The sequence below is a fragment of the Apiospora kogelbergensis genome, assembly GCF_038363985.1.
Source record: "Apiospora kogelbergensis strain CBS 113332 chromosome Unknown utg000005l_segment0_segment0, whole genome shotgun sequence".
Lineage (NCBI taxonomy): Eukaryota > Fungi > Ascomycota > Sordariomycetes > Amphisphaeriales > Apiosporaceae > Apiospora > Apiospora kogelbergensis.
In genome coordinates, this window is record NW_027117422.1 from 635227 (window position 1) to 658765 (window position 23539).

The following is a 23539-nucleotide window of genomic DNA, read 5'->3' on the forward strand; positions in this document are numbered from 1 at the left end:
AGTAGAGAAGCTACTTCTGTCAAAAGGTGACGTTTTCTAGCTGGTATTGGGGCTCTTCTCCATTTTCCCATTGCGATTGTTTTCCTTCAACCTACAGGTAGTAATTTAAAGCCACTTCCCCCTATTAACTATTAATATGAACCGCATGTCGCAAGCCGCTAGACGGCTGGGCTGGCGGCCACGCCACTCTGTTGTTTGTGTTGCCCTCTGGATATTGATCGGTCTAGTCTTTTTCCATTCTAGCCATAAAACATACTTCTCGGGGTCAGAGACGTTAGACAGGAACAGCATCATCATATCACCTATTGGCTCCTCGCCCCGTCTATCGACGCTCCCGACACCACAATCATCAATGGTCTCGACGCCACGACCTCTCCCAATTCCAACCGAATATGGCAACGCCCCCAGACAGGAGCCGTATTGCGACCAACGCTACACTACTCGGTACCTGGAGATGTTCCGCGACGGGGAGTTCAGCTACTGCTCGCCGAACTCTCCGTCGAAAATCACTTGCTTCCATACACATCCAAATTTCCATGACGGCAACAGAGACTCGTTTTGCATTGTCCAAGGCTCAAATTTCAATACTTCGACGAACAAATTTCAGCTGGGCTGTGCCTTGCAGCCGGATATCGAAGTGCCGCTCTCGACATTGTACTGGTATTGGTACGAAACTGGCCCGCGGGATCTTCTCGACCGCTACTTCAGCATTGTTACCAGAAAAGGAGAGTCCACTGGATGGGGCCTTGGTACCATTGCACCGTCCACTGGGAAGCGTACATTTACCATTCTGGTCAAGCGTGAGGGATCAGACAATATTTTTCACTGCCTCCATGAGATCATGAGCTTGACGTACACCATGGATGTACTTCGCATGAGCCGCGATCCCCAGACAGGTATGCCCCGGTTCTCCCCGGAGGACGTGGCTAACACGCATATTGTCATCCTGGATGACCACGATGACGGGGCTTACTTCGATCTGTGGAAACTCGTTTCGGACCGGCCTATCAAGCGGCTGGCCGAACTGGTCAAGGACGATCCGGAGTGGCTGATGAACCCTGGCAACACCGTAATCCTTCCGTTGGCGGGCGGCGCCAATCCCGTGTGGCATCCCAACCCGCATCACCACGACTGCCTCAATCAGTTACGAGAAGTCTTCGTTAGACGGGTGCTGGATTTTTATCAAATGCCGACGGAGAGGCCGTGGGATCCCACCCAAAGCGAGAGCGCCCCGCTGGTTCTGACCTTCGTGAACCGCACCGCCACCCGTGCACTGGAAAATGCACATGGTCTTCTAAGCGCGCTGCGCGCGCGTTACAGCCAGGATGGCGTACAGGTGCAATCGGTCGATTTCGCAGGCCTGGCGTTCGCAGAGCAGATCAAAGTCGCGCGCGGGACGGACGTCCTCGTTGGCGTGCACGGAGCCGGTCTGACGCACGCCCTGTTCATGAACAGCAGCAGGGGTGCCGTCGTCGAGATGTTCCCGCCCGGCTTGGAGATGGACGCGTTGCGGGCCATTGCGCTCGAGCGCGGGCTGGGGTACTATCGAACGCACAACACTACCAGCCTCGGACATAGGCCGTGGCAGGATGAGAGCTTGCATGTGGAGGAGAAGGTGTTTGCGGATCTGGTCGACCACGCGGTCAAGTCCTTGTACAATCGGGTTGGGTCTTTCAAAGATGCAGAGTAGATGTGGCCCTCACTTCCATGTTTGAAGAATGACGGATACCTTTTCTTCGATATACATTTTATGTCGTCACGTACCTGGTGTCAAGACATGCGTGAGAAGACAACGAAATAGGTACTTTCACTTGTATCCCTAAATTGGTTATCATATCCGCTTATACACATGTAATCTGTTAATAAGAGTGAGTTATGATCAATGGGAGAGCTTTGCCAAATATCATTCACCTTAATTGCCAGTCTTGTTCTGACCAGGATTGACATTAAATGCACTTCATTGCAAGATCGTCATGCCATCTGAAGCCTAGGTTGAGCGGCCAGCGAGAGGTAGATAGACCAGCACTTGACTAAACCTGGAGATCAAGATCCTTACAGACTTCAGCGCGAGGCGTGAAGACCAGATTTGGGCCGTCGTGCTCAGCGACGAAGGTGTCGTACAGTTGAGACTCATCAGGCCGCCCCCTACCGTCATTCCTGTCCTGTGCCCCGGCCCTTATTCCAAGAGCAAATAGAGGTCCGGTCAACTCGTACAGATTTTACTCGTGCTCTAGAGGAAGATGGGCGACATGAGTTGACTTTTGGTATTGACTCGTATTAAGTGGGAGAGGCCAGGTTCGGCATGTATCAAGGGATAGCGCGCAAGACGTAAGGGGCCAACATCCCCCGGACCAACCAACAATTCATCCGGCTCCCATTTGGATGAGTGTACGACATAGAAAGCGGTCCCAGATTACAGGAAACATGCGTAACCAACTCCGACCTGGTGACAAGCCCTCGTAGCAACATTGTGTGGAAAGTGCAAACCGGTAGAATCAATAACCGATCTGGCCCTGGATGTTCCTTCTTCATTCACCTTTGCGGAATCTTGAAACCCCCCGGGCAGTAGAGCCCTAAGCCTGTGTCGGGAATCGAACTTCTCCTCCACCCGTCGCAGTGGATCCTTACTTTGGTCACTAGCTAAGCAGAACAACCAGACAAAGCATAGCCGCCACAATAAGGGCCCAGTGCTGATCTTCGCCGTGAGTCTCGGTGACCTGCACAGCGGCGACCTGCGCGGTGGCGACCTGCGCGGCAGCGACGAGCCCTGCATAGCGCTCGGAGGCTTGCTCATGATGGTGGGGGTTTTCGACATGTACCCATTCGTGCATCTCGTTGGTCAACAGATTGGGATGATCACGGGCCACGTGACGTCTAATCACGATCCTGATGTTTGCCATGGTTTGGATGGTGATGTGGGCTGCTTGATGTTGTGTAGCGTGTGGATCGGGAAGGTGGGACGGACGTGGTGATTGGCGACGTGCAGGAGGTCTTGTCGAAGGTGGCTTAGTGATGGTGAATGCGAGAGGGAGCGAGGAGGGCCTCTTTATATAATCTGATGCCCCGAGTTACCGGAGAAAGGAAGATGTTATTCTCTTTTGCTCTTCGGTTCAATGAAGGTATGATCCCGACAGGAACGAAACCTTATAAATGTGACTTTTTAAATATACGCACGTAACCAAGTGGCCATTATACCCAATGGCCTGAAAAAGGGAAACTGTTTTAAGGCTATTGTAGCCGATTTAAGTTTATTTAAAAGATTTATCTTAAAAGAATTTCTTTACAATAGCTACTTGGTTATATGTATCGATTTTCAGAGTCTCCTTTATAAGGTTTCGTTTCTGTTAGGTTGACAGCTTGAAATCGAACCGAAAAGAAAAGAAACAGCCCGCGGCGCTGTTCCGGCTAGCGGGAGACGTCCGATCGCTTTTGTGGCGGTGGCCGGAGGACGACATCCACCGGCAGCAGCCGCTGGCCGAGTCCGGCATCGACTCACCCATGGCTATCGAGCTGCGCAACTGTTTCAAACACGGCTTTGGCGCTGTGATGGCAACATTTGAGACCATGAATAGTGTGATACCGATCACGGCGGTTGGGGCTGTTTCGGGCTGAACAATTTGTTACGTAGCATCAGTGGTTTGCCGAGGTTGTAATGATCCTAAGTAGTCATTCTGCTTCGCAAGCAAACTGTCGTGTAACTAGCACACTAGAAAACATTCGTCGTCACTCAGCCGCAGCATGTAGCCCCCTTGATTGTTCAACCACTCTGGACCACCCCCTGAATGGGAAGTGACCATATTGGCCTTCGCGAGTAACTCCTGTTCTTCTGCCATGAAAAGCGTAGCAAGCATAGTTGATCCGAGGCGTCTCGAAGCTAGGCTCGGCCTCCTCTTCATCTTCGACAAACGCGATGAATTCACGAGCTCTTTCGACAGTTCTCGCCTGCCAGATTTTATCACAGCCCTGTGCCTGGATTGTGGCTACAGACTGGGTTAGGGCATCCACCTTCGTGGTCCCTTGCCGTTTCCTGCTGACTCTGTCTTTTGCGGACTCGGACCAGTTGCCATATATCACTATGTTCGTGTCACCAACATTGTAGTGATGGCAGATGACTCTGGCTACTTCATCAACGGCGTTGAGCTAGCAGCCTGCGATTGGTAGTGTCCTAGGGGAGTCAGTCATTCCCTTGAATTCAATGGCCGGTTTCAAAGATGTACAAACGCCGCTTTTAGAGTGCTTGAGAAGCAGGTGTGGCTGACTAGGCCCATGCCCTGACGCCCATGATGGTAGGTTGGGTTTGTGTTCCGGCGTCCATATTGCCATAGATAGACAAGCATTTCCCAAAACCCCAAAAACAGGAGTAGATATCTCATAAAGGGGAAGACCATATTCGACCATTAAGAGACTGTCCAAAGCCTCACGTGGTGAAGAGATCGTGGCTGCTGTAGAAGACATCGAGTATCGATATAAGAGAAACAAAGCCGCTCCGACCGCCGAGCATAACGATTCCCATGTCATCACCTCCGCTGAGGTTTCGGCAACAAGTCTTTAGCGGCTTTCAAGGGGTCGCACCATCCAACCCCTATACCATACGTCGAACATCAATATTAAGATCAAATGTTCAGAAATCAGCAGGTGATGTTTCTTTTCCTTGTGAACTATATTTCTTTATACATGTAGAACTACCATTCTATCGAGTCCTGCTCGAGTCCGCAGTGTTGAAGCCATCTACCGCTGTGGGAGCTCTTGTGGAGTCTTGTGAGTCATGGTGAAAACCGACCTGGGACTCATCCATTTGATAGTATTCCTCCGTCCCCGTCTGCGTCAGAGACGACCACCACGACCTACCTTTTCTTTTTTGATTGGCCCCTGAGCTGTCCCGAGGCTCTCCGGCGGCGCGAGGGGGGCTTTGTTGAGCTGCGCTATCCCATGTCGGAACGCAGGTAGCGATGTCGCGATGATGGCGAGGGTGGGCTCGAGTGTCGAGGGAATCCAGAACGTCTCCCCATATACATCGTACTGCCCCGGGACAATGTAGTACATCTGATATTTGCGAACTGCATTTGATGAGCGCGGTCAGTGGCTGTGTGGAAACCCAGGGAAAGGGGGTCTCAACGGAGGAACGGGGTGTACAAACATGGATCATCAGCGCTCAGGGGGTGCGCCCATTCCTTGACGGAGACCGCGAGCTTGTAAGCCGCCGGTACAGTCGTACTGCCCTCCATGTCAGCATATTCCAAAGATACAACCGACGGTGAGAGCGACGCACATTATACCACACATGAATATGAAGAGCACCTTCACCCGATGCTGTTTGTTCATCTGCAGTTTGAACATGGGGTAGACGGGGAGACTAAACAGCACGACGTCGAATGCAAGACTGAAGGTGTACATGGCGGTCTGAATGTTGGCGAAGTATTTCTGCGAGCAATGGGTGCCGAAGTCGAAGAAGGTCACGCTATCGCCGAAGTTTTTGCAGATGAACGCCGGCGTGATGGAGAAGGTGATGATGTATGCCGCCTGAAGCCCGAGCAGCACCAAGATAATCTTGTTGGTCGTCCGATCGATTCCGAATATGCGTCGGAAGAACAAGAGGACGGATATCCTGATGGAACCGGACATTGCTGGATAAAGCCATAAGGAAGCGCTTTGGCCCTAGAATAGGTGAGGTGAGGAGCTACCTGTTAGCTGGCGACTGTGAAGCAATCCCTTCGCTCCGCCAAGTTGGGACGGGGCTCTCGTGCCTTACCCTAATCCACATCGAGAACTGGTCCACCGTGATCTCCCACAGGGGCTTCCCGACTCCTGCGTTGAGGCACAGATAGCTGGCCATGATGCACCAAGCAAGGAAGAGAACCTAGAGAGGGTCGGTAGAAGTCAGCAGGCGCTATCTCGAGATGCCGCGGGGTGATGGTAGATTACGGTCGCGGGTATGATCGCATAATCATCTGGTCCAAAGCTCCTGGACCGGTACCTGATGGACAGTCGAACCAAGACGCAGACGGTGCCGATGGAGCCCATCATGGCCGTCGTGGCGCCGAATGTGTAGTTCTTGTGCGCATCGTTGATTTCGGTTGGCGGTGGAATGAGCTTATCGAAATCTGGAGGGAGCGACATTGTTGGAGAATCTGGGAAGCTTCTCCAAAAAGGCAGTATGTGCAGCGTCGCTTGCACCAGGTCTTAAGGTGAACAGGATCCTCACTGGAGAAAGCCCCGGCTTCCGAGGCCTGTCTTTGTCGAGTTCGAGTTGCGATCTGGGCGCGTAGCCGCTGCGATCGATTCAGCGAGAATCTTCGCCTTCATCTCTTATCGGATGCTACGGTAAGCGCAGCAGTGCCAACGGAATAATTTGTTTGAGGGGGAGGCCGGTGTGGTGGTCAGCTTCGACATGCAGTGTGATGTTACACTCCATTTACAACAGGTGGGCGAGTTCATTTGGGGTCGGCGTCAATATGCCCTAAATGGCTCTTCTATTGGGCAATCATGCAGTCGCGGTTGGGGTGGCGGGCATGACGGCAGTTTGCCTCCCAGGTTTGGGGGCCACACTTGTAAGCAATCTCCAACGGATGCATACTAGGACTTTTACCCTTGCCTCCCGTCTCTTAGGACGGTGCGTAAGGCTCGTTCGCCATACTGGCTGTGTACATAGCGTATCTGAAGGGGTCTCGATGTTTCGCCAGGAGAAGAGCTTGAATTATACGAAGTTTGGGAATAGCACGTGTACCTCATCAACACGTTGCAAGTAAAAGGGCGCCGAATGTGGATTTTGAACATTGCAGATCTCGCCACACGCTTGAGCCACCATAGCATGACCTTAATTGTTTCCGTCGATGTTGCCAGCTTGTCGGATGATATCCTCAACATTCGCGAACGAAAGTTCCAACATGGTCTCTCGCCATAAACGCTCGGAAATCAGTTTCCCCTTCGGCTGGTATACAATCGGGGGAAGGCTAAAACGCAGTAGAGTTTAGTCAGAAACTGTGCAAGTGAGAGATATAAAGGACAAACTTACGGTTTCGGCCTTTGTGAACAGAGATATTGTCCGTGTATATCAGTTCCATGCTTTACAGACGCATCGACAAGCTGGCGTGCGCCCACTTCTGGGGAGTACCCTATCAGCCGGAGGGCTATCCGGGAGAAAAAGCCCGCTACGGTGCCCTGAAGATCCCGCGTCGACATAGTGGAGTGCACTAATCCAGGGGTTGTTGCAGTGATAATAGCGGTGGTAGGCGGCACACGATTGGCTAGCTCTTGCAAGAAGAACAGCTGCATGAGTTTGGATGTGAAGTGACGATTGGTCATATCGATCTTTCCTGGTTTGTCTAACGCTGGCAACAGGGGGTCCTCGTCTTGCTCTGGGAACGTAGTCCATGCTGCGGCATCGCTGGTGACAATGACCAGCCGACTGGGTCCCGCCTGGACAGGTATTTTGGACTTTAAGACGGGTAGAAGCTGCGTAGTCAGTAGCATCGTGGAGAGGTAATTGACTTGTATGTTCTCCTCGTGCCCTGTCGCTTGGTTACAAGTCCAATTGAGCCTGGTGATGGCGGCGTTCAAAACGACGATGTCGATGCGGTCGAGAGACTTGGCGCGCTCTACCAATAAACCGATCGACTCGTAAGAGGACATGTCGAGCTTCCAGACCTCCATGGTGGAATGCGGATGCGGCGCCTTCGCGAGGTCGTCGACGGCCCTCTGGCCCTTGGCCGTGTCGCGGACGGCCAGGATCAACCGGCTCAGTCCCAGAGCACGCAGCTGACGGCAGCATTCCAGGCCAACGCCGCCGTTGCAGCCGGTGACAAGGGCCGTCTTGCCGGTCAAATCGACTTCGCCCGGCTTGACGGGTTTGGGTGTTTCCAGGAATTGACGACGGAAGAATTGGAGTTTGCTCCCCTCCTTCTCGGGAGAGATATCGTACTTCTGAGCCATGATGGAGAAGTAATGTGAGGTGGCGGCCCAGTGGAGGAGGTCTGGGGAGTAACGGAGAGAGAAGATGAAAACAAGACCCAAGGTAGATGTGGACGTCGACAAGCGGAGACGGCGGCAAGGCAGTTGGAGTATTGTGACACATTACATGCTGTGTATGCACGTTGCCTAACCATCCCTTGCATGTCTTTGTTTGAGTGAATTTGGATGCAACACCACATTTCGGCCCCCAAACGGTAAGCGTCAACCCCCAAAATACGTTGCACCAAGTACCGGCCATAGCTTCCTTAATAAATAACCGCTTTTAAGGCACAGGGCTTCATTCCTTGCGTCCAAGAGAAATGAAGGACATATCGGGCTGTATTATCAACTCGCAATAATGAATCTCCACGGCCTCAAAGCCTGCACGCTGACTTGTCTTCTTCTCTCCAATGCTGCTGTTGCCCGCTCAGAATCAGTCACCACGGACCTTGACGTCCAGGTGCCATCTTTACCAAAAGGTTCGGCAAGCTCTAAAGCACCCAGAAACAACGCCGATGCATCGGTCGAGGCTGCATGCAAGGCAGCCCGGGTTGCCTTAGGGCCCGATTTCGTTGAGCTTTCTCCTGTGAACCAGACCGTCGTCCATGAGAATTGGTATGTGACAAGGAACCCTTTCGTATGATGTCTCTGGTGTAACTCACCTTTCGCGATTGAATTGCACCCATCAGGTCTCAGGCTTGCACTTCCACGCCCGGTTGTATAATACAGCCAGCCGATGCAAATGCCGTCTCAACTTCTCTTGGGCTCTTTGCCACCTATCGAGTCAAGTTTGCAGTTCGCAGTGGCGGGCATTCGCCCAATCCCGGTGCGTCTAGCGTCGACGACACCGGGATCCTGCTAGACATGCAAAGGTTGAACCAGATACAACTCAGCCAAGACGGCTCTGTCGTGAGTCTAGGGCCTGGTGCGCGCTGGGGCGAGGTCACGAACTTCCTGGCCGCAAAAGGACTCGCTGCCGTGGGTGGGCGCGTCAATAGCATCGGCGTGGGCGGCCTTCTTGTGGGTGGTGAGTGCATCACCGCCGCTTTACCCCCGACGCTTTACCCCCGATACCTGAGCTGAAGGCTGATTTGCCACGCTAAGGGGGTATGCATTTTACCTCTGGCGAGTACGGTACTGGTGCTGATAATGTTAAGAACTTCGAGGTACGCAATATCACACTCTGAAACTTCAGGCATCAAAACGGAGAATGGGTAGCTGACACCAGAAGGGACAACCCGCCGAGCTATGCAGATCGTATTGTCCAACGGTAGCATTGTAAACGCAAGTGCAAACACCCATGAGGATCTTTTCTGGGCCCTGAAAGGGGGCGGCCCAAACTTCGGGGTAGTAACTCGGTATGATGTATACACAACTGAGATCCCGGCCATCTGGATTCAAGCCTCTGTCTACCAAATCAACCAGTCCGATATGGTTTTGGATGCTTTTTATGAATGGCAGACCGGAGGCGGCGCGAGAGACCTGAAGTCCACGGTGAGCCTGTATCTCAGCATCGATACTATCGCAGTTACCCTCGTCTACACCGAGCCGTCCCTTCGTACCCCTGCCGCCTTCGCCCCTTTTGAAAACCTTCATCCACTGCAAGTTGCCCTGCCCGCGACGAACAGTACCTTTGGTTTCCTGCAGCAGCTCCAAGACTCAGCTTTCTCAAGTGCCCCTCGCAGGTATGTCAATACTTCCACTCAAGTCTCTCAATGTACCCCCACAGGCTGATCTGATGACTTGTGCGCCCTTTAGGCATGACTACAGGACTGCTACGTCACGTATGGACGCACAGCTATACAAGGACACATTTCGATTTTGGCACCAGAGAGCAGTCCGAGTTCATGAAGAGACCGGGGCGAATCAATCGTACACCCTCGAACATGTATCGGCAAACATAGCGGAGCAGGGTGTTCTGAAAGGCGGGAACGCTATGAACATCCCAGCCGAGGACCATACCTGTCAGTTCCCGTGCTAGGTTTCTCCCCAATCCGTTCTCTCCTTCCTCTCCACGGCACACTAACAGCAACTTCACGAGCTAGGGTGGGAGACACTGGTCGATTGGGATAATGCCCGGGACGACGAGACCGTGCGGTCCGTCGCCGTAGAGACCACGGCGGAGTGGGACGCGCTCGCCAAGGCGCGTGGGCTACATCTTCCGTTCCTCTACATGAATCACGCGGCGCGAGATCAGGACCCCCTGGCGTCGTACGGACCGGAGAACCTGGCCAGGCTCCGGGACGTCGCGCGCAAGTATGACCCTGTCCAGATGTTCCAAACGCTGCAGAATGGTGGCTTTCTCCTATCTCGCACACCTGCTTAGATAATTACATATTAGATAAGGCTCCCTACTGATAACCTATACTAGACCACGCCACAGTGTACGTTTACTTGTTGATAACTACCAAAAATCGGACGCGGGGAAGTAATCCTTCCGCGTGTATGTTACATGGTTACAGTCTGCGCCCTCCCCAGCCGTCCAAGGGAGGATGGGAGGGTACCCCGCACTGATACAGACAGTAGACAGGCAGTAGACAGGCTCGTCGGGTAGGCCGGGATCTTTGGATTGGCAAGGGCTGTAGAGGATGGCAAGGTTATTGGGCCAGGGTTCCGGTAACACAGCATTCAATAAATGCAGCCTAGTTTCGCCTTGTAGGGAAAGCACATCGAGATGCAGCTAATTTTAGCAGTATGTATGAAGATGAATATGTACGCAGCGTATCGCCGGACTCCACTAGCTGGTAGAGCTGTCTGTCACACAGAATCACTCGCTTATCAAATCCCACTGCATGCATAAATGGATGGAAGAATGACACTCGCCAAAGACAATCCTTCTACTTACCGAGTCCAGGCCGCAGTATCGAAAACGCCACTGCAAGTACTCCTTACTTAGTGCTGACGAAGGATCCGTCCCTTATCGCCCATGCTGTCCGTACCGGAACCTACAAGAATCGGACTAAGACAATCTATATCAATATCGAGACTGCGCAACAGATAGGTCCTGTCCTACTTTTCTCCGTTTTCGTATCAGACCTCATGGCAGTCCCGGGTTACATCATGTCAGCCGGCCTTAGCTCTGTGTTTGACAGCATAACGGCAGGCCTGGGCGTCGCCCAGGCTTGCCTGCAGATCCAGACGTCACTTCCCAACAACACGCTTATGCCGTCGGATGTTGCATTCGAAGCTGCAGCCCAGGACAACTGGTAAGTCGGCACCGAGTCAGGCTTTCTTCTTCCCGCTTTCTTCGTCATTAACGTTGCAATACATCCTGACACCCAGCATTGTTGGTGATTCTGTAGGGCTACTAACGCACGACTGACACCAGCCTGCATCGTCCAGCCCACTTCGGCTCGTGACGTGCAGAAGGTGGTCGCCATTGCCAACCAACAAGATGCACCCTTTGCGGTTCGTTCCGGCGGCCATAATCCCGCACCTGGCTTTTCCAATATCGATGATGGTGTTCTGATCGACCTGGCCAAGCTAAAAGATCTGCGCTTCGACCAGAAGAAGAACGTCGCCGTGATTGGCTCGGGGAACCGCTGGGGCGAGGTCTATACCTATCTCGACCAATTTGGTGTAACGATGGCGGGTGGTAGGACCGGCACATTCGGAGTCGGCGGCTTCACCCTTGGCTGTAAGTCGGGATTGTTTTTCCATCTTCACATGTCGATACGTGATACGTCGCCCAACGAGACAGCTGGCTAATGACTGGTTGTGCTACGTTGCTCAAAGGCGGGCTCTCTTGGCTGACAGACCTTTATGGCCTGGTTTGTGACAACGTTATCAATTACGAAGTCGTGCTAGCGGATGGATCTCTCGTTCACGCTAATGCCGACGACAACGAGGATCTCTTCTGGGCTCTCAAAGGCGGCGGTAACAACTTTGGTGAGTACCCGTCAATCTTGTTCCGGTACATACATAGAGCGCGTATCCTCATGGTAACTTTAGGTATTGTGACATGCTTCACCTTTGCTACGTACCCTATCCCGGAGATATGGGGTGGCGTAAAGATATACGCCTGGGATCAACTGCCGGGTCTTCTCACTGCCATGAACGAGTACCAGAGCGCGCCGAACAAAGACCCCTATGCGAATGCGTATCTACAAGGCTTCCCGAGCAACAAGGATATGGGCCTAATACTGACGCTGGTATATTTCAAACCCGAGGCTAATCCTGCCGTCTTCGCGCCATTCGCGAACTTCACCCCTCAGATGGACCAGACGAAATTCCAAACTACTGGCCAATTGATCGCTAGCTACCCCCAGATCCCTGTGGCACGGTAAGTAGCCTCCTCCTCTCAAGGACCCAGGGCTAAGGGCCAAAACTCGGCTAACATGCATACTGCCGCGCAGAGTCGACTGGCACGTGACGAGCTACAAGCCCAGCAAGTCGATGACGGCGAAGGTGGCAGACCTGCTGCTGAACGCGTCGTCTCTGAGCTCGCTGCCGGGCGTCGAGGGGGAGGGACCGCCTTCGGCCTGCAGCCCATCTCGGCGAGCGCCGTGGAGAGAGGCATCAGGGCCGGCGGCAACGCTTTGGGGCTCACCGCCGTCAACCAGACCTGGCTGCACATCGACGTGGGGTGGACCGAAGCGACCGAGGACGCGGCGGCGCGCGCGGTGCCCCGCGACGTCGTCGGCGAGCTCGAGCGCGACGCCAGGGACGAGGGCGCGTACCTACCCTACCAGTTCATGAACGACGCCAGCTTCGAGCAGGACGTCATTGCCCACTACGGCAGCGCCAACGTCGCCAGGCTGAGACGGGTGCAGGACAAGTACGATCCCAAACACAGGCTTCGGACGCTGCTGCCAGGAGGTTTCAAGATTCCACGAGGGTGAATGGAGAGGGACCGGACTATCCAGGGCCAGGTCGTTGGTTGTTTCCGCTGGTATGCACGCGTTGTTGCTGTATCTATAGATTTGAGTCTTCGCCACGTACGGTCACTTCTCTTGGCCAATGACATTTATTATGTTTGCTTTCGGAATATTCGTAAAGGGTGGCCGAATGAGATGATCTTGTATTTGATCCAATCGGACACAATCAATGTGTAACGTGTGACATTGCTAACCATACAAGGTGCAGCGATGATGCATCTGCACGCACGTCGCAATTTGGAGATGTTGGTCCGTCACGGCGTATTCCTAGGTGCAGAAAGACCTTCTGGGAGGGTGTATTAGCGAGCTGGGAAGATCAGATCGTTGCTTCGCATTTAGGCTACAACTACCCCAAAGCTCCCACACACTCCCCCATCTGCGACAGTTGACTTCCCACCGTGAGCAGCTGAGATATTCTCGGACACAAGTAGATTATTAAACACATTTCAACTTTGACGTGATGGAGAGTTATTCATATGGCTTTTCGAGCTGGCTGGCTCGTCTTGCTGGCCTGACGTTTGCCTTGGCTGTTTACCTGGCTCTGCATCGACGCTTTTGGTCGCCGCTAGCCCTTGTCCCAGGCCCCCGGCTTGCATCAATTACCCGTCTATGCCATGCTTACCACATCTTCAAAGGAGACAACAGTACTTGGACAAGAGCGCTCCATAAACAATACGGACATTTTGTCAGAATTGCACCCAACGAGGTCAGCGTTAGCCATCCGGATGGCCCTGCGCTGATTCTACAAGCTTCTTTGCGTAAGGTTAGTTATTACGAAACACACACTCCCATCCATTTTGTGAGCTTGGCTGATCATGGCATTCAAAGGGGAACTGGTACCGCGTCTTTTCCTTGCCAGACTATCGATATGTCAACACCCCGTCCATCCTCGACCCCAAGGAGCGGGCGCAGCGCACGAGACTGTTCGCCCCGGCCTTCCTGAGCTCGAACCTGCTGCAGTCCGAGCCGCGCTTCGACGCCGTGCTCGGCCAGCTGTTCGGGCGCCTGGACGCGCACGCCGCGGCGGGCCGCCCGCTGCACCTGGACCGGCAGCTGTCGTTCGCGGCGCTGGACGTGGCGGGCGAGGCGCTGTTCGCGCGCCCCTTCGGCTTCGCCGCCGCCGGCCGCGACCTCGACGGCCACCTCGCCAAGGGCCGCGCCGCCAACTGCTACGCCGCCGTCGCCGGCAACTTCTGGACCCTGCACCGCCTGCTCGCCGCCAACCCCCTCATCACCCGCACCGGGCTCCTCGCCGGCGGCCACGTCATGCGCTCCACCTTCGCCGCCCTGCGGCGCGCCGAGGCCAAGGCGACCGACGCCGACGCCCCCTCCTCCTCCTCCGTCGTGGACCACTGGACCAAGGCAGGCCGCGACAACCCCGAAGTGCTCCGGCCTGTTGATGTCGAGGCGCAAATCATTATCACTGTGGGCGCCGCTTCCGATACTGTTTCGTGTATGTCCGAATGCTTTCCTCTTGGGTCGCTTACCTGGAAAGGCCCTTATTCTTTTTCTTTTCTTCTTGTCCTTCTACAATGCGCAATATGAAAGCGCTCTCCTCGTGAATTATAGTACTTACATAATGGCCATGACTTATAGGCGCTATTCAATCGTTTGTTTACCACATGATCGCCAACCCCACGTCGTGGGCCCGCGCGCGAGAAGAGATTGAGTCCCAGCGTGCTCAGGGCTTCTGTAAAGACCCTGTGGTTTCCTACCAAGACTCCCAGACACTGCCCTACCTGCGGGCGTGCCTGCACGAATCGATCCGTATGTTTGGACCGAGTCCAATGGGACTGGCCAGGGTCGCCCCTGCGGGCGGGCTCTCGATTGGGGGCCAGCATTTCCCCGAAGGGACGACACTGTCCATCAATCCAAAGTGAGCCATTTCATCTCCCTCACACGACTTAGACCTTCGGTTCAGATGCTTACGGCTCCCTTATAGTGTGATGCAGCAGTCCAAGGAATGCTGGGGGGAAGACGCGGAAGAGTGGAATCCAGACAGATGGTTCGCCGAGGACATCTCATCGAAGTTGAAGTACTGGATGGCGGTAAGATGGCATCCCACCCCCCTCATTCCCAAATGGCGGGATACTTGCGAGCTGACACGTATTTTATGGCTGTCAGTTTGGGCTTGGTGGCAACAAGTGCCCTGGAGAGAACCTAGCACGGATAGAGCTTTTCAAGGTCGCCGCCACCCTCGTGCGAGATTACTCAATCCGCCAGGTGGACCCGGAGAACAAGTGGCAGTGGGAAGGGTATATCACCCGTGTTCCTCACTCCTGGCCAGTCTATGTCGAGAAAAGGGGTGTCTGAGGAGAAAAGCAGAATACGTAGGTCACTTCCAGCAAAGCGCATCGCTTTCCTGCGTGACCTGCTAGTCAATAGAGTATTATAATCTATATTTACTAGCAAACACTTCGCCGCTCCGCGAGTACGTTCTTGCTCTAGCAGCTTTGCGTTAGAGGATATTACGTCCGGGGAGGGAAATAACGTGAGGGGAGCGGAAGGTTTGGGTTCGCGTGAGCCACCCTGCCCCCCCGCGCCACCACCGCCTCGTCACGTGTGTGTACGTTTTCTTTATTAGTATAATAGATTCATGTTATCATGAGTAGATCTAGAATCTTGTGTCTTCGCCAAAGTGCTCTAGTATTGAAGAACTTGTGCGGGTCTAGAACTCCATCGGAGATGCTGCCAGTTCCAGTCCTAACCCAACCGTAATTGCGAGTGCAGGCAGCCAAAACCCTCTGGAGAACCAACGATAGCAGCTCTTGGTGCTGTCCAAGTCCACCTGGTATATCATCCACCCAATCGACGCGCAACTCCCGCCCACCGCGACCAGATAGTAACAAAGTCCCATGTCCGACACGAAGCCGCAGTACCAGAGCGAGACGCCCATAGCCCCCAGAAGCCAGCCGAGAAAGGGCTTCGTGCGGCGCCGGAACAGCACCGCCGTGCTCCCCAGCCCCAGCCGCAGGTCCTCGGCGACGTCGATGCGCGCGTAGATGGTGTCGTAGACGACGGTCCACAGCGCGCAGGCCGCGACGAGCGCCAGCCGCGCCGCGTCGGCCCACGCCTCGCGCGCCGGCCCGCCCGCCAGCCCGGCGCTGCCCGTCACCACGCCCCAGCCCATCCCGAGGCCCAACACCAGCTGCGGCAGGTGCGTGTGCCGCTTCGCCAGCGGGTAGTAGACGCAGACGGCGGCCGACGGCAGCGCGCACACGGCGGCCCCGCGCGGCAGCAGCAGCAGCAGCACCAGCGCCGCCGCCAGCGCCTGTGCCGCCGCGAACGCCAGCGCCGCCCGCACGCCGACCGCGCCCCGCGCCACCGGGCGGTTGCGCGACCGCGCCATCTGCCGGTCGAGCGGCGCGTCGACGATGTCGTCCCAGGCGTGCGCCGCCGTCGACGAGGCGGCGTTGACGCCCAGCAGCAGGATGCACACGCGCACGACGTCTCGCAGGGCGAAGGGGCCGTGCTGGTCGTCGTGGCGGTTCTGCTGGACGATGGCGGTTTGGAGAACACCCCACATGTGGGGGAAGTAGGGCAGAAGCACGGGGGCGGCGAAGTTGGTGCGGGTGAGCTGGATGAACGGGCGCCACGACAGGGGCACATGGTCGATCCAGAAGGGACGGTCTCCCCGGCGTACAGGGCAGGCGAGTCGCCGTGCTTTGCGCCTTCTCGAGCCATAACTTTCTTCGGGCCTGGTCTGCTGGCTTGTTGGAGAAATGCTGGGTGCCGGATGGTGGGCTGCCAGAGCGGAACAGCAGCCCTTTGCGACCATGCGAATTAATACTTTACGTTACTCTGCTCCTTTACTCGGAACCCCGAAGGTGTGGTTCCTCGGAATATGGCAAATCGAAGCAAACATGCTCGAAATGCTGCTGCATGGATACCCTCCGGGTAAATGGAGTAGATCTTGGATCATCCTGCGTTTCGCTGTTTCGGTAAGCATCACAGTTGGAGGCCAGCCATTCTGCGAGGTGTAACCTTCTGGTGTAACCACAGAAATGCGGATGCAATGGAAAAGTGCCAGCAATGTTGCTTATGCAGTCGGGGCTGGATCAGTCTATGCGCTTATGTTTGTGTTACATACAATGCATGCAAGGTAACCATGCAGCCTTCACACAGCCACGGAGGGTGCCATTCAACATCGAAACTAGACCCCAATCATTTCTCACACCGGATACCTCAGGCGCAGATCATCAAGTTGGCTTCACGGGTTTTGTGCCCCGACGATAGAGCCAACAGGTATCCATCTTCTCGCATGCTAGCTCCCAGTCTGTCGTCCATTCACGGTAATACGGTCGGTATCCCAACAGGCCGCCTAGCCACCGCCCTATCACAATGCCCAACACCACCGCGGTGCTTCGGCCTAGCGGTACCCATCCTGGAAGAGAAAGATACGATCCTCCTGCGTCATACATCTGACCACGGCATGTTTCTGTGAGTGACTTTGACGTATTTTTCCGCGGGATAATTGTGTATTAAAGTGGCAGGGGAGATAATTGACGGAAGAACTTACACACATGACTTGAATCAAATCAATCGCGCGCCCCTTTTTGAAGCATGCGTCTTGGTATGAATACCAGTTCTCGAAAAATGCCCAGTCGAGGCGAAGCAGCTCGGGCGTGGTGTCCCCTGACACGACGACTCGCGATACGCCGTAGTCACGGCGCGACGAGATGTCATTCGTGCTGTCGTTCCTCTCCCTACCGTCTTCGACTTGAGCGATGGACGGGTACCAGGTATGATGGGCGCCGGCGGGGACGCAAAACTCGCTGTCGTCCGCCACGCCCTGGCGGCCGGCCTGTAGGCGATGCATCCCCGCGCGGCCCCCGATCTCGGCCTCGACGACGGCTTGGCCCTGCATCACCTGGAAGTACTCGGCCTGGTGTGGGTGGAAGTGGCGCGGCGGCTTCTGCGGCGGGTCGGCCTGGAGAGCCGCCCTTACGGCCGGGTGGTCCAGGTCGCACGTCACTTCAAAGGCGAAGGCGCGGTGCGGATGACGGAGCGAGCGCAGGCTCAGTGCGCCGTCAAAGCTATGAACATGTAAGCCACTGCGCGCCTGTATCGGATATGGTGGGCTGTTCGGTCAACACCACTTACGCTGTAATGATCCTACCTTCCGTAGAGCGCGGCATGTCGTGAGAATGAGCAGATACACCGAGATAGAAGACAAGGTAAGTCGTACACCCACGCCCATGCGGGAGAAGAAATACTCAGCCCTACGCGTGATTGTAATATATGGTAGTGTACGAAGGGTGTGATGCGCTTTTCCTGTTAAGGCGGCACGGTATCCGAGACGATGGAAGGCAACCTGAAGTCATGGCTTAGAAGTAACAATTTGTACTCAGAAGCCGTTTAATGCGGGGTAATAAGTCAGCCACGCGGTTCCTTCCTCCTTCCTGGAGTGATCGCTTGCAGATTGGCCGAGGTGCAGCAGCCGACGAGAGCGGGTGAAACAGTAATACTCTTGAGGATAGGTCGTCCGATCGTTAGAGATGTCGCATCACGGCATAGCAGCAGAAGGGGATTGCAATGAAGTCGTAATAAAATGCTACCTTCTGGAAGGGAATTAATAGAGGAAATAACACATATGGTGTTATATATATACATAAAGGCTAGCACACCAGATGCTAAGCCCCAGGTCTACCCCTATCACTTCGCGCCACAAGGGACTGTCAACAAATCTTGCCAATAACCCCCAAGAGATACAAGGAAGCTGATACCCACTATAGAAACACAGTCTTCTGGCGATTTTGAGGGAAATATATAATATTGTCAACTGACGGCTTGGATGAGTACTACAATAAACCAAACGCTATGGTGGAACTTACCAGAGCTCTGAGATCCCTTACTGGTATTAAGCATTTTTCTTTCCAGTCGAAAATGGAACGAATTTGAGCATGAGTTTGGCAAAGAAGGGATTCGAAAACTGCACATGCAGGTATTCAACTGGGAAGACATGGTTACCTAAGTTCAGGGTACTTTCGCCGCCGACGAGAACTACTAGTGCCTAGAGGATAGAGATACTGCTGGAAAAGCGTTCCTAGACGAGATTGTCAAGTCTGCAAATGGTGTTTTGCTATGGTTGTTTCTGAGGGGGACTCCTAGGTGAAGACAGCATCGCAAGCCTGAAGGAGGCTCGACAGCCTTCCCAGAGACCTCAACCAGTAATATGAGTGGATCGTTCTTGAGGATGTTGACGGGTTCTGCCATGGGCGGTGTGCTGAGATGTTTTCGGCCACCCTGGAGGGAGCAGAAAATATTCCAATCTTTGCATACTGGTTCATGGGCGAAAAGGATCAGGACTATCTTCTGAAGTTGGATGTGAAGCCTTCATCGCCACAACAGATCAAGACATCAGCGGAAGAGCCGTAGTACTAAGCTGTCGACTCGCCCGTCTCACGGCTCTATCGTCTCTTTAGTTATCACTGCAAGGTCGTTGAATATCAAGGACAGCTCCAGTCGTCTCAAGCTCTTCAGGAAGAGCTGGGGGAAATATTGGCGCTGCGGCCTGCACAATTCGACTTGACGCTGGAGACCAAGAGCCTCGATGAATCTTCATCAGGCGAAAAGGTGATAGAACACATGGCCAAATTGAAAAAAGACTGATAGGTCTCTGGGGGGACTTCGAGGCAGCAAATGGATGAGGAGAAACAATAACCTGGCGTATTCGGCTTCATGAAAATTTCTTGTAATAGGTGGCATTCAGCTCTTAACAGATTTTTGGTACCGTTGCAAGTGTATAGGTTTTAGTATACGAATCAACTAGTTCGCTTCTCTGCCAACTCAAGACACTCCTTAGTAGCATCCCCATCACGCGGGGTGAGCTTGACCTTGAACTCACGCGGTATGGCGACCAGGGCCGCCTTGGACTGGTTGTAGTCGACGTAGTCCGTGTTGGGCGGGCTCGTCTCGCTCGCCACGATCTTGTACGAGGCCAGGATGCGGACCAGCGCCGTGTAGAGCAACCGGGGCGCAATGTGCTGGCCCGAGCAGGCGCGCGAGCCGGCGCCAAAGCTCAGGTGGCCCAGGCCGGCTGCTGCGGCCTCGGTGGGCGGGTTGATGCTCTCCAACCACCGCTCCGGGTCGAACTTGTGGGCATCTGGGCCAAAGTGGCCCGTGTCTGTGGGGAGGTGCAAGGTTAACCTACGATGCAGGGTTTCGCTCAAGGTCGGGTTACGTACCGTGATTGCCCGCTTGTGCGTTGATTAGTATCATGGTCCTGGGCGGGATGACGGCGCCGTTCCAGTGGACTTCGGTCACCGTCTTCCGCGGCAAGCTCATGGCGCTGACAGTGTAGTACCGCCCCGCCTCCTTGACGATGGCGTTGATGTACGGAACCTTCTCTTCGGTGAAGGAGCTGGTCCAGGCATCGCGCACGTCCGGATAGTAGCGTTTGATGTCCTCGTACGCACGATCCTGCCATTTCTGTCCGTCGGGGGTAGATAGGGAGCCGAGGCATGATGTCAGTGTGCCGGGGATGGTCTCAAAGCCGCCAGACACCAGCGACAGGCAGATCGACGAGACTTCGACCCCAGTCAGCTTGGTCTCCTCGTCTTTCAGGATGGCGGCGGCGATACAGGGCTTGTCGACGCCCCGCTCGATCATGTCGCGGACCTTGCCTAGGAGCAGGCTGAGATAGGCGTCCCGACGGTCCCGCAGCTCCTTGGAACGCCGGGTCTTCTCGTTGTTGGGCATGTACCGCAGTATTGGCACATAGTCCTGCAGGTTCTCCGAAGCACTTCGCAGCAGTGAGATGGCCGATCCCACATGCAGGATCTCGCGGAGTAGGTCGTCATAGACGGCGTCCATGCGAATACCGTAGCACAGAGTGAGGGTAGTGTTCAGGGCGAATCGTTGGATGTAAGGCCGGACATCGATCTCGGCGTTCCCTGAATGGCTGTCTTTCTGTAGGTCACGAACGATGCAGTAGCTCTCCAAGTCGAACATGGGGTAGTAGTTCCTTAGAGCCGGCCTGCTCAAAGCCGTGCCCGCCGCTTTTCGCTTCTTGTTGCACGACTCATCCCAAGGGGAGGAGCCGATGGTGAACCCCTGAGTGCTACTGATGACGCCGTGGAACGTGTATAACTTTGGGCGATCGATGAGGGCATTCTGGTTACCTAGAAGCATCTTCTTGCAGTCCTCGAACGAGTTGACCACCACGGCCCTGGTGTTGCCGAGCTTAATCTGGAAGACGGAATGGCCGTACTGGCGCCACCATTTCTCGCAAGTCGTGGCATGGTCCTCACCAAGCTTCAGCAGATGGCCAAACACCGGCACAGCGCCAGGTATTTCTGGTAAACCCTTTATAGAAGCGATATCAGTATCATATGCTCCCTGATTAAAGGAAAGTCAGTACCTCAGGGGCATGTGATGGGAAAAGGGGTACTTGATACTAACATAGTATAGCAGAGATAAAACTCCAATAGCAATGGTAGTTAAGATGGTGAGACCGGCATTGGTTTGTGTCATCAACTTGAGCGACTGCTCTATGTGGTACTCTATTGAAGTAATCCAGTCCACGAAGTTGAAGCCCATGGTGAGCAACCCCTATTTGCGTAGTAACGTGAAGCCTCTGGTGCGTTCTGTCAAGGCTTTAATCATGTAGGTGTTTCGGTGATCAAATTGTACATCCTGGAAGTTATGCTATTTAACAAGAGTCCTCGAGAAGTAATCAGATATGCGATCATCGAAACTTCCCATGGCAGCAAGATACTGTTGAGTGAAACCGGATTACTTGGATGCAGAAGATATCAGTCGACGCATCTACCCCGCACTGCGCTTTGCAGCGACACGACGTGATTGGCATGGTCTTATCACAGGGTTGGGTTCATTGTGATGCTCGTATCAAGGCTGGGTAACTTCTAAGTAAGTCCTCAAATACAACTTCAAGGCTTGCATGTCTCGTCGCCCGTGGTGCTTCACCCCCATGCCTCGAGATATTCCACGAGGCGGGGTGGGAACTGGAGGCAATCGTGACCAGCAATATATACGTAAGGCCTGACCATCGGCTATTACGAGTTGAATAAGGTGGGACTTGATATTTGGCGACTGCTGCCCGGTTTAGTCACGTAGAATGAATGGGTGCTGCTCAGGGGCAGTTTGCTCTCCAATGCTGATCAATGCAAGGTCGCGCCCACCATGCAAAAAGCAGCGGGGGTCTCGGTGACGACGGGTGTTTTGATACAGTTAGCTTTGACCACGGTGCGTCTGGCAGTTTCCTGTAACGTGAGGTTCAAAGTGTCGCTGAAACGCGAGAATGGATCACAGATACTGTGGTTAGCCATCGAGAAGACGTTTTGCGGGAACTGGCTAAAACATCGCTTCATTTGGAGGCATCCGAAGCAATAGGTACCATAATGAAGTTGGGGGGAATCATTGTAATTTTATTCAAAAGGAGACCGTTCTAACACTGGTCTTCCTAACCTGTTTAAATAAACCGCCATCATGTAACATGCCATGCAACTCGTAACCTCGTATCCTGCTCTTTTGCCGACCAATACTGAAATAGTCCGTGGTGTCCACCATGTCTTTGTTGCGCCACGAGCTCCCATAAAGAGCCTACTACCGCCAATTGCTGCACCTTGCATCAAGTGCACACTTTCGGCGTTCCATATGTACGCAACGTTAAATCATTGCTGACAGACTAACCTGTAGCAGCCACATATTGAGCACCCAAATTGTGAATCCCCTTCTAATGGGCCATGACTGTTTGGGGCTTGTCATCCACTTCCATGGCATCGTCACCGCCAGCAGCCTCACCCTCGGCGATCTCTTCTTCCTCTTCAAGGTCATCTTCGCTCTCGTTCTCGAGGTCGACGCTTCCGTCCTCGGACATCTCTTCCTCACCGGCAGGCTCAGCGCCCTCAACACCACCCATCGCGTCATCTTCCCCAGCGGCGGCAGCGACGGCCTCGCCATTGGCTTCACCTGCAGCGGCAACGTCCTCTTCTTCAGCTTCTTCGGCAAGCTCTTCAGCGCCGTATTCCTCATCGTCGGGCTGCACATCGGCTTCGGGTTGCTCAGGGGGAACTCGGCGGGCGCAGAAGCTTCAGAATCCCTACAGGCTGTTAATAATCAAACTCGGTCAGGAAGGTAAGAAGCCATAACTTACCACTTGATAGCGAACCGAGTCACACGAGGCTTGTCGGCCAGAACATTTCTTCGGATCTTCTCGATAATGGGCTTGGCCGGGGGATCGGCGTTCAGCTCGTCTGTCTCGTACTCATTGTTCACGTAGTAGCCAACTCGGATGAACTCGCGGCCGTCGTACGAGCATGTCAGGAGGACGACGGTAACACCCAAGATATCGGCATCGGGGATTCGCTTGGTGTCTGGTGCCTCTGCTTCGAAAACGAACTTGTTGACTCCGACGGGGATCGGGCCGACTAGAAGGGAGTCGAGCTCTTGGTCATACTGGTCACTTGTTGCGGAACCAACGTAGGTCAGCTTCCACTCGAGGTCTGGATGGGCGCACAAATTAGTATGATTGGCTACACGCTAGGCAATGGCTGGTATGCGTACCCTTCTCGAGCTGCTCAAGACACTCGAACGTGATCTCGAATTCGTACTTGTCGCCAAACTTGGCCGGGTTGTTGAGGATGTTCACCCCGAGAAGCGACACGACAGACATGTTGGCGGTTTGTGGTGAGGGGGTATTTGAGAAGAATGTGGTTTAGCAGATGAGAGAGAAGGTGGGTTATTTGCAGTGA

At 54.2% G+C, this 23539-nt stretch overlaps 11 protein-coding genes across 11 annotated transcripts; 4 read left to right on the forward strand and 7 right to left on the reverse strand.

The window, feature by feature from the left end:
- Positions 1–352: 352 nt before the first annotated feature.
- PG998_006794 (uncharacterized protein) lies at positions 353–1690 on the forward strand (the record flags this gene model as incomplete). The annotated part of the gene is made up of 1 exon (XM_066873610.1): positions 353–1690. One exon carries the CDS (start codon positions 353–355, stop codon positions 1688–1690), a length of 1338 nt encoding a protein of 445 aa, XP_066729555.1.
- A 946-nt stretch (positions 1691–2636) lies between these two features.
- PG998_006795 (uncharacterized protein) lies at positions 2637–2900 on the reverse strand (the record flags this gene model as incomplete). Its single annotated transcript, XM_066873611.1, has 1 exon — positions 2637–2900. The coding sequence occupies one exon, from the start codon at positions 2898–2900 to the stop codon at positions 2637–2639; it is 264 nt and encodes an 87-aa protein (XP_066729556.1).
- A 1924-nt stretch (positions 2901–4824) lies between these two features.
- Positions 4825–6117, reverse strand: PG998_006796 (uncharacterized protein; the record flags this gene model as incomplete). Its single annotated transcript, XM_066873612.1, has 5 exons — positions 4825–5057; positions 5138–5214; positions 5270–5655; positions 5750–5857; positions 5923–6117. 5 exons carry the CDS (start codon positions 6115–6117, stop codon positions 4825–4827), a joined length of 999 nt encoding a protein of 332 aa, XP_066729557.1.
- Positions 6118–6814: 697 nt separating this feature from the next.
- PG998_006797 (retinol dehydrogenase 12) lies at positions 6815–7929 on the reverse strand (the record flags this gene model as incomplete). The annotated part of the gene is made up of 2 exons (XM_066873613.1): positions 6815–6950; positions 7013–7929. 2 exons carry the CDS (start codon positions 7927–7929, stop codon positions 6815–6817), a joined length of 1053 nt encoding a protein of 350 aa, XP_066729558.1.
- A 376-nt stretch (positions 7930–8305) lies between these two features.
- Positions 8306–10273, forward strand: PG998_006798 (uncharacterized protein; the record flags this gene model as incomplete). The annotated part of the gene is made up of 6 exons (XM_066873614.1): positions 8306–8562; positions 8637–8974; positions 9052–9113; positions 9166–9632; positions 9706–9911; positions 9993–10273. 6 exons carry the CDS (start codon positions 8306–8308, stop codon positions 10271–10273), a joined length of 1611 nt encoding a protein of 536 aa, XP_066729559.1.
- A 713-nt stretch (positions 10274–10986) lies between these two features.
- On the forward strand, positions 10987–12788 carry PG998_006799 (uncharacterized protein; the record flags this gene model as incomplete). The annotated part of the gene is made up of 4 exons (XM_066873615.1): positions 10987–11153; positions 11250–11584; positions 11704–12229; positions 12260–12788. 4 exons carry the CDS (start codon positions 10987–10989, stop codon positions 12786–12788), a joined length of 1557 nt encoding a protein of 518 aa, XP_066729560.1.
- A 496-nt stretch (positions 12789–13284) lies between these two features.
- PG998_006800 (uncharacterized protein) lies at positions 13285–15137 on the forward strand (the record flags this gene model as incomplete). Its single annotated transcript, XM_066873616.1, has 5 exons — positions 13285–13587; positions 13653–14277; positions 14421–14700; positions 14767–14872; positions 14949–15137. 5 exons carry the CDS (start codon positions 13285–13287, stop codon positions 15135–15137), a joined length of 1503 nt encoding a protein of 500 aa, XP_066729561.1.
- A 355-nt stretch (positions 15138–15492) lies between these two features.
- On the reverse strand, positions 15493–16350 carry PG998_006801 (uncharacterized protein; the record flags this gene model as incomplete). Its single annotated transcript, XM_066873617.1, has 1 exon — positions 15493–16350. The coding sequence occupies one exon, from the start codon at positions 16348–16350 to the stop codon at positions 15493–15495; it is 858 nt and encodes a 285-aa protein (XP_066729562.1).
- A 673-nt stretch (positions 16351–17023) lies between these two features.
- Positions 17024–17962, reverse strand: PG998_006802 (uncharacterized protein; the record flags this gene model as incomplete). Its single annotated transcript, XM_066873618.1, has 3 exons — positions 17024–17245; positions 17344–17905; positions 17928–17962. 3 exons carry the CDS (start codon positions 17960–17962, stop codon positions 17024–17026), a joined length of 819 nt encoding a protein of 272 aa, XP_066729563.1.
- Positions 17963–19588: 1626 nt separating this feature from the next.
- PG998_006803 (cytochrome P450) lies at positions 19589–21365 on the reverse strand (the record flags this gene model as incomplete). The annotated part of the gene is made up of 3 exons (XM_066873619.1): positions 19589–19950; positions 20012–21164; positions 21228–21365. The coding sequence occupies 3 exons, from the start codon at positions 21363–21365 to the stop codon at positions 19589–19591; spliced, it is 1653 nt and encodes a 550-aa protein (XP_066729564.1).
- A 1156-nt stretch (positions 21366–22521) lies between these two features.
- On the reverse strand, positions 22522–23460 carry PG998_006804 (histone deposition protein Asf1; the record flags this gene model as incomplete). The annotated part of the gene is made up of 3 exons (XM_066873620.1): positions 22522–22876; positions 22942–23290; positions 23352–23460. 3 exons carry the CDS (start codon positions 23458–23460, stop codon positions 22522–22524), a joined length of 813 nt encoding a protein of 270 aa, XP_066729565.1.
- Between the last annotated feature and the right edge of the window lie 79 nt (positions 23461–23539).